At 46.7% G+C, this 9,038-nt stretch overlaps 1 protein-coding gene across 1 annotated transcript; it reads left to right on the top strand.

Moving 5' to 3' along the window:
* Positions 1 to 3,860: 3,860 nt before the first annotated feature.
* OCSTAMP (osteoclast stimulatory transmembrane protein) lies at positions 3,861 to 8,815 on the top strand. The gene is made up of 3 exons (XM_058814941.1): positions 3,861 to 3,904; positions 4,796 to 5,834; positions 7,506 to 8,815. The coding sequence occupies exons 1-3, from the start codon at positions 3,861 to 3,863 to the stop codon at positions 7,986 to 7,988; spliced, it is 1,566 nt and encodes a 521-aa protein (XP_058670924.1). The 3' UTR covers positions 7,989 to 8,815.
* Positions 8,816 to 9,038: the final 223 nt, after the last annotated feature.

Here is a 9,038-nt window from a genome sequence, read left to right as displayed (position 1 = left end):
AACCTTCTATAACTTTGACTGTGTTATTTTAATGGAACTTTGCTTGCCTATGCACCATTTCTCTAGGAATGTAAAAATCCAACAACCATCACAAAAGCCATTCACATTAGCAGCCTCCTTGTGAATTTTAATTAACAGGAAATGCCACTCATTGAAATTCAACATCCAGAATATCTCTGCTTTACTCCTTTGATGTTCCCCATCAAGTCCTGGACTAACATCCATATGTTCTCCTGAGACACTCAGAAGAAAATAATTTTGGTTTATTTGTAGTAGGAAAGCATTTCATCGTTGTCTTTTATCCCAGAAGCATTCAAGTTGCTTTACAAACTGTTCACATGGAGGAGCTGCTCTGTGGGTCCTTACAGCAGGGAGTGATTCCAAAGCTGTGCTCATCAGTTTGCACTCAGCAGCAATGCTGGAATTTCAGGAGAGGCAGGGAAAGAGTGGTGAAACAAATGGAAGTCCAGCATGATAAGGAATTCAGCTACTGCAGGTCAGACAGCTTTGTTTCCCTTATCACATTTATCCCTTATAAAGGATAGTGCTGGGATTTTCCTATATTTCTACAGTAGTTACCTAAGAAGACATGATCTGGCTCTCTGTTACTGTAAGCTGCTCATTTGCAAGTAATTTTAACAAAGAACCACCCCTAATTAATTAACCTTTCCTACGCCCTTAATTTCTCAAATGGGCAGAATAATGTGATCAACAGATGATACTGCCATGGAGAATTATCTTCAGACTTAAATAATTCTATTTTAGCCCTTCGTTCATCTTCTTTCTCCAGCTGTATAGTTCCTTTACCCCACCCTCTGCCTGGGGTACAGCATTGCACCCCTCCCATCCCTGTCACCATGACAAGGTGACACTGTCACCACAGATTGAACCTGCAGATATCTTGGCACAGGCCCACGCCAGTCTGCACTCAGAACTGAGTTGAAAACTTCTGTCCTGGTGGGTACAAGCTCAGTGCTCATCCTTTATCCAGGTAAATCCAGGCTCTGCTTCCTGGCAATGACACCAAAGGAATCCTCTGCTGTCTCACAATTCCAGCAAGCTGCTCACAGGCATGTGAGGCTCAGGCTCCTAAACCTGGTGCTAAAAGGTCAAAATCAGTGATATTATAAAATTTTAGAGCTTGGGCTCTACAGAGACTGGAGCTCGTCAAGAAAGCAAATTCCTTTTATATCATCTGGAAATGAAACAAGGTGGGAAAAGGCACCTTGGAGCATCCCAGGAGGACACAGCATTGCTCCTTATCTTAGAACTCTTCCAGCCACAGAGTGGTTTTTTGCAGAACCAAAATGATCCCAGCCTCAGGGTCCTTGGGCTGAGTGTGACCACAAGATGTCACAGTTGCTTTGCTGCAATGCGTGGTCCTGCCTTTCCATGTCCCAGTCCTGCCCCTTTCCCACTCCCAGCCTTCAACCCCAGGTATCCCCATGAACACACACGCTGGTACTTGGGGATTTTGCTGCTGTGTTTTTTTGTTGGAGTTTTTTTTTTGGCAAAACAAGCTTCTTCATTGTATTCTGGGCAAGGTTAGGCATTTAGGTTTCTAGCTCATATACAAGTCATTCATGGTATATAAAATCAAAGTTTCCCCAGGTTTATGCCCTTGCTGTAGGTCCAGCTGGCAGACAACAATTTTGAGTAGAGCCAGAGGAAAAAATCAAAGTATAGATGCAAACAAGCACTTCTTGGTGCTGCCAGAGTTTCTGCTCAGTGTCTCCCCAGACCTCAGGTGCCTTTGCCAGACGGTGTAGCAAGCTCAGAAAACACCACAACGTTGTGGACTTGAGAGGGTTTTGTTCTTTATAGCCTATTGCTTAATGTATTTCTTTTTCTGCCCCAGAAAGCTGCCTGCATAGCCTGGATGGGGTCCCAGGGGCTGGTGCTAATACCAGTTCACTCTGAAGCAGAGCAAAAAAGGAGTTTAGTTGTAGAAGAAGCTGATGAGCCTTGCAGGATCCAGCTATGGGTCATTTGGGGTTAGTCCCTTCGAGTGTGCACATTGAATTAAAGACCTAATTCATGGCCTGAGCAAGCAATTGCTATGGATGCTCCAAACAAACAGCACTTTCTTTCCTGCCCGCCTGGCTGGTGCCTCTGCCGCTGGAGCCAGGCAGAGTTTCTCATCTGGCCCCTGTGCTCCAGGGCACCAGGAGGAAAGCTTTGCTCCACCAGCCACACAGGAAAAATGAAACCCTCAGCTGTAAAGTGGAGCTGTTGAGCGGAGCAGAGAGGGCACAAGGGCAGAGGTTTGCTCTGCCTGCTGTCTCCTCATTCCCTGCCCTCCCATTCCTGCCGCTGCCGTGGGATCCAGCCACGGTGCTGCTGTCCCACCTTTCTCTGGAGGGCAGAGCCCCACGTGCTTTGTCCCCAGGGGTGGCTGGGACAGGGCTGACCTTGAGCCCTTTGCCCTTTCCCACCCAGGGGAGCATGAGAACATCCCGGGTCCCGGCGGTTCCCGGCTGGCTTGGCTGGGACAGCGGGTCCCACAGGGGATGGGCTCAGGGGCAGCTGGGGGAGCTCTGTCACCTCTGCCCACAAATGGTGGCTTAGCATGAGGGAGTCTGGCCAAGGGGCAGGGGAGGCTCCTGTGACCCCTGAGCTCATAAATGAGGAGCAAACACTGTGGTTTTTCCTCATCTCCAGGTGAGCAGGTTTGATGGCTGGAGCTCTGCTGGGCACATCCTGGGGCCTGGCAGGTTGGTCCCTTGGGGACTGCACAACCTGGCCTGTGACAGTGTTCACAGGGGTCTTATGTTGAGGGAAGAGAGGGAGATCTGACTTCATGTTTCAGAAGGCTTGATTTATTATTTTATGACATACATTACATTAAAACTATACTAAAAGAATAGAAGAAAAAGTTTCATCAGAAAACTGGCTAAGCTAAAAATCGAAAGAATGATAACAAAAGTCTGTGGCTCGGACAGAGAGCCTGAGCCAGCTGGGCTGTGATTGGCCATTAATTACAAACAACCACATGAGACCAATCACAGATGCACCTGTTGCATTCCACAGCAGCAGATAATTATTGTTTACATTTTGTTCCTGAGGTCTCTCAGCTTCTCAGGAGGAAAAATCCTAAGGAAATAATTTTTTATAAAAGATGTCTGCGACACTGGCCTGCACATCTGGGAGCTTCTCAACAGTTTGGGGATCCTGACTGTGGCTGGGTTTCTCTGCAGTGGATTTGCTGGCTATCAGGAATTCAGAAAGGTTCAAGATTAAAACTTTCTCTGCTAGGACTGAAATGAGCCTTGAAGCCGTTTGTGAACCCCACACACAGTTTCAGCAGGGAGCAGCAGCCTGTCAGAACAGATGAGCAGTTGCCAGCTGGGTTGCTGGATCCTGCTGTGCCTTTTGTGCCCATATAGGGCATAGATATAGAATATCTGAAAGAGGAAAAGGTCCCTTCCACCCTGAGAGAGATGCCAGCCCTGCTCACTGCTTGCTGGTGGGCAGTGGGAGGAGTAGTCATCTGATTTCCCCATATGGAATGATGACACCCTAGGTTCCAGGATCCTTGTTCCATCTTTGTCAGCCTGTGTGTCATTGTCTCTTTTTTTTTTCACCTATGTGTCATTAAAATAAGCCTTCTCTGCAATAAGGGTGAGACCAGAAAAAGTGTGAAGCCCGAGCAGTGCTGTGCATCCTGGCACTGTTCTGTAGTGCTGTTATTCCCCAGGCTTCATCACCAGGTTTTGCACACTTCAGGGATTGCTGATCTGAATTGCCTTAAAACATCCTGGGTTTTGAGTCCTGGTTCTCTGGTGCTGCCTTGGTTTCCTACCCTGCCTCTCCCCACAGCCACATCGGGATCCTCTCTCAGAGCAGCAAGGCCCTGGAACATGGAGAGTCCTTGGGCAAGTCTGGGGCACCTCACTGCCACTGGGTATGTAGAGAAAGCTTTATTCCCTCCCTTTCTCTCTGTCTTAATACCTATTGTATGGCTTTTTCACAGAAAACCCCCTTTCCTAGCTAAAATTGTCCCTCAAGGGATAGCTGAGGCTGCTGTCCAGCAGTGGGAGACAGGGATTGCCTGGCTGGGTTTAACCTCAGGACAGGCTCTTCTCCCCTCCAGGTTTTCTGGTTTCTGGAGAGTCACTCCAGATGTGAGGCCTGAGAAATTATATTCTTTCCCAAATGTTTCTTTCCATTTGACTTTTGAATAGCTTTATGAGACATTTCATCCAGTCTGTAGTGGCCAAATTCTTGTCCTTGGAGACTTCCTCTAGCACTGCAGCTTCAGTGTGAAACTGTTTTCTTGTTTGTCACCCTTGAACATGTGGATTTGTGTTTGGCCTCCTCTTAAGAGGCAGGGAGAGCACCACTCAACTGCCTCTTGTCCATGTTAAACCTTTGAAATACAGAGCTGGTCTAACAATTTCCACCAAAGCCAGTGGCCTCCTCTTTCTCCCTCCAACATCCTCTAAATAAGCATTAAAGCCTCAACCACTGCCAATGAGGTGACCCCTCAGAATGAGTCTATTATGGTTTTTATAGAATAACACAATGTTTTCCTGTGCTTGCATTAATAGAGGAGCAGTTGCATTGTAATTAGTATTTATTTTTCAATAAACACCTCGAACTTCCCTGTCCTGCTGCTTCCAGGGGAGATCTCAGCCCCAGCTACTCGGGGAAGTTAGCAGGGAAGTAGAGAAGGGTGAGACCAGAGGCACCCAGAGGAGGACAGTATAAAACCCCATAAATTATCATCTCAAGAAAGCCTCTAATCAGTGTTTATGGATTTCCTCTGCTAACACACAGGCACTTGTTTTTCCAGGATGAGAGCCCGTGTTTACTGTGAAGACTTTCTGTTCTCAAAGGTGCACAGAACTATGGCAGAGCTGTGGGGGATTTACTCCAAACCTGTCCCAGCAGACAGCAGAGAGCTATGGACCTTGTTCCTGCAGTGCTCCTGTATTACAGCAGTGATAGGAGGCCTCTTTTACAACTGGATGTTTGCTTCCCTGGAGTACTCCTGGCACCTCTCCGTTGCCATGGCCATCTCCCTCAGCCTGCTGCTTCTCCTGACTCTCTTTCTGGTGCATCCTGCCCGTTGTGTCTTCACCATGATCATGCCCACCTTAGGGACCAAGCAGGGCCGGAAGCTTCTCTTCTCCACCTGCATCATGATTGCAGTGGTGAACATAACGCCCAACATCATAAGCAACATGAAAACCATACTGCAGGTCATTCAGTGCATCTGCAAGAACTCCTCTGACAGCCTTCTGAACTCAACTACTCTGCTACAGAAAGTTTCCTGGGAGTTTGCAGATGCAGTCCAAGAAGCCACTCATCCCATTTATAAGCCTATGAATGGACATGTTCGCTTTTCATTGTTGCAGAACAGCTCCTTGATTTACCAAAAAATGCACCTTGCTGGTGAGAAAATTAGCAGAGAGTTCTTGTCTGTTGAGGTACTGGTCAAAGACTCAGTACGAGCAGCCAACAGACTGGCTGCTGGATTCCTCATGCTCTATCTCTGCTTTGAGTCCACCTGGTATTTGAAAAATTATCTCACCAACGTTCGCTTTGACAATTTTTACATCACCAAGAAGCTGGAACGTTTAGCCATGGACAGAAGAGCAGCTCATCTCCTGGTGGGCTCATCAAAAAAACTCATCAGACCAACAGGCTTGAAGCTGACCAGGGAAGAGGTGGTGCTGTGCCTCGTGCAGGCCATGCTGGTCACCGTGGCCCTGATGCTGATGCTGGTGCTGGTGGCCATGGACCACTTTGCCTTCAGCGTGGCAGACACGGCGGTGAGAAAGGCAGCGCAGTTCTCTGTGGTGCCTGTCACTCTCAGCATCAAATACAAGGTGAGTCCTGGGGTGTCCTGCCCTGTGTGGGGACCCCGTGTCCCTTCAGGGAGGGGGTGGTGGGGATTGCAGTCTTTGTACTCTTATTTACACAATCCTGACTTCCCTTCCCAGCAGCAAGCAGGATGAGCAACAGGCTTTGGGGAAGGAGGCAGTGGCACAACCTCGGCTGCTCCTCCCAGTGCATCAGATAGCAGCAGTCGCTCTCCAAGTTACAGCCCCTTGGGAGCTTGGAGGGGAGCAAATAGGGCCTCATGCTGCAAAGGCACTGCTAGACCAGGCAGCCAGATGTCCTTGTGTCTCCATGTGACAGTGGTGACAGAGGTTTTCAGGTGAAGGGAGAATGTTGACTCCATGTTCAGAAGGCTTGATTTATTATTTTATGATATATATATATTACATTGTAACTATACTAAAAAGAAAAAGAAGGAAAGGTTTCCTCAGAAGGCTAAGCTAAGAATAGAATAGAATAGAATGAATAACAAAGATCTGTGTCTCGGACAGAGAGTCCAAGCTATCTGGTCTGTGGTTGGCCATTAATTGTAAACATTCAAGATGGCCCAATCAGACAAAACCTGATGCATTCCACAGCAGCAGAAAACCATTGTTCACATCTTGTTGCCGAAACTGCAGCTTCTCAGAAGGAAAAATCCTAAGAAAGGATTTTTCATAAAAGATGTCTGTGACATCTCCAGGCTCCTTCCCTAAGCTAGGTGGAGGAATGGGAGTCCCTTGGACACTGTCCCCCCATTGCAGAGGGGGTGCAAGTCCAAAAGGAAGGGGGCAGCTGATGAACACTGAGAATGTCTCCTCATCCTATTGCATGGGCTGTTTCTTCAGTAGAAATCCCTGCTTGCTGGCTTTGTCTTTGCCCTCTGCAATCCTTCCCACAAACCTTACCAGTTTCTAACTCAATATTCTTTGGCCTGGTGTGTGAACTTTCCTCTTCTGCCACACAGCCTGCCTCCTTCCCCAGCCCAGGATCCTTACTGCAGATACCTGCTTATGATGGATTTACAGGAAAACAGACAGGGCTTAGAAAAAGCCTCTAATATTCAGATATTTAGCCACTAATGCCATGGTCTGCATGGTGTCTTTCACCATAAATCTCATATATGTTATGATGTCTGTTCCAATGGATGAAGATGACACATAGGGCTGGCTCTCAGCCTGCCCAGTGCTCAGTGCCTGCACTTTGCACTGTTACTCAGCCTGGGGTGATCACATGTCACTACAGGACACAAAACAACACAACACACACACACACTTCTGTGGGAAAAAAAAGGGGAGTTTATTTTTTGACTCTAACATTTATAGATTTCTAAAAGTGACATAGGATTGGAGAATGAAAGTGCCACTTCTCCAATGACATTGGACAAACTAACAGTCTATCAAATTTCTTTTCTTCTATAAAAGAATGTAAAACAATAACTTATTTACAGAAAGTGTGTGAGAAAGTTTGTTACAAGAATGTAAACATCAGAAGGCTTGGAAAATCTTAAAAATTCAGAGCAACAATCACACCCTTCAGCGTCCTTCTTCTAGTGCTGTAACAGTGATTCCACCCCCCCCCAGATGTTTTTGTAGTAACCAGTCGATTTTGGTTTCTTCATACCCCAAATGGTTTCTTCATACCAAAATGGATTTACATTTCAACTCTCCTTTTTTCAGGCTGAAATGGGAATCGTCCCCTTTCTATACAAACTTTTCTGGCGTCCTCCTGAGGCCTTGCTGCTCAGGGACTTCAACAAGACCTACCACCACCAGCTGATCTTCAGCTCTGCCCAGTGCAGGATCAGCCCCCCCGGGCCCCCCAGCCCCTCAGTGCTGCTGGTTGTGGGGCTGCTCTTCTGCATCCTCTACGGCTCCGCGCTGCTGGAGCCCTTCGCGCGCCGCCTGTGCCGCGGCATCGCCGCCTCCTTCTTCCCGGGCCGCGAGGACGAGAGAGTGCTGCACCTCTACGGGAAACTGGCCAGGAGGCAGGGCAGGGAGCAAAGCCCTGCCAAGGGTGCCTGGGGAAGCCAGGGGCATGGCTGCACGGCTGGTACCACAGCACGGGCTTCGGCCGCGGGATCGCGCGTCTCGCTTTCCAGAGTTCGGGAAGTGTTCGGAGCTTGGGAAAAAATACTAAAAAAAAAACCAACAAAGCCTTAAAAAATCCCAACCCTAAAAAAGAAAAAAGAAAAATTGAAATGTCACATTTTTGCATTAATTTGAGGAAAATGGGCTACATTTCCATTTTAATATCTATAAGAAGGTCTGAAGGGAGCTGTTGCATATCCGCAGCACTAGGCAAGGCTAACTGAGAAATAGATGGGAGTTGGGGTCAGGGAGGAGCTCATTTACCTTCTCTACCACATCTGTGCTGGAAGAAGTACATACTTCCTTTCTTTCTTAAGTTATACCTCCAGGTAAAGTCATTTGACTTGATTAATTTAATTTTCAATGACTTTTTCTTTCAGGTTTTGTGCACAGAAACCTGGGTACACCAGATAGATTTAGTAGTTTATTCACCAAAGAAAGTGTCATTCCAACCTGCTGAAGTAAATTCAAGATCAATATGACCATAAGAGGCTCATACTGGGCATGGGTGGTGGAAATCAGCACAGGATAGCTTTACAAAATCTCTTAAAAATGGCTGTTCAAAATAAAATAGAAATAAAATAGCTGCTGGGCCTCAGAAGAGAATGAGAACAGTCAATAAAGGTCAATGGGTGTTGATCTCTTTTCCCAAGTAAGAAGTGATAGGATGAGAGGAAACGGCCTCAAGTTGTGCCAGGAGAGATTTAGATTTCATATTAGGAAAAAAATTCTTCAAGGTTTACCAAGTATTGGCACAGGCTGCCCAGAGCAGTGGTAGGGTCACCATCCCTGGAGGGATTGAAATGACACAAAGATGTGGAATTGGGGACATGTATTAGTGGTCCCTTGGCAGTGGGTTAATGGTTGGATTCCATGGTTTTAAATGTTGGTCTGTTTCAAGCAGAGAAAATACGTTATTGTATCCAAATTAATAAATGCATCACTTGGGCAGCATCTGAAATGTGTTATTTTTCCTAGAGAGGCAGATTGGACACCTCTTTAGGAACCAAAGGAGAGATAAATCCCTGCCAGGTTAAAAACTAAACAACTTCACAGCTTCATTTCTTCGAAGCATATCTATTATTTTCCTCCCTTCTTCCATTAAAGTCTTCATTAAGGTAA

The sequence above is a fragment of the Ammospiza caudacuta genome, chromosome 15 (genome assembly GCF_027887145.1).
Source record: "Ammospiza caudacuta isolate bAmmCau1 chromosome 15, bAmmCau1.pri, whole genome shotgun sequence".
Taxonomy (NCBI): Eukaryota; Metazoa; Chordata; class Aves; order Passeriformes; family Passerellidae; genus Ammospiza; species Ammospiza caudacuta.
Note: the sequence above shows the minus strand (reverse complement) of the source record. Positions and strands in the feature narration are given on the sequence as shown.

Coding starts and splice junctions, on each gene's coding strand:
- OCSTAMP (XM_058814941.1), top strand. CDS start 3,861: ATGGAGAGTCCTTGGGCAAGTCTGGGGCACCTCACTGCCACTGG. Junction 3,905..4,795: donor GGGCACCTCACTGCCACTGG/GTATGTAGAGAA, acceptor TTGTTTTTCCAG/GATGAGAGCCCGTGTTTACT. Junction 5,835..7,505: donor CTCTCAGCATCAAATACAAG/GTGAGTCCTGGG, acceptor TCCTTTTTTCAG/GCTGAAATGGGAATCGTCCC.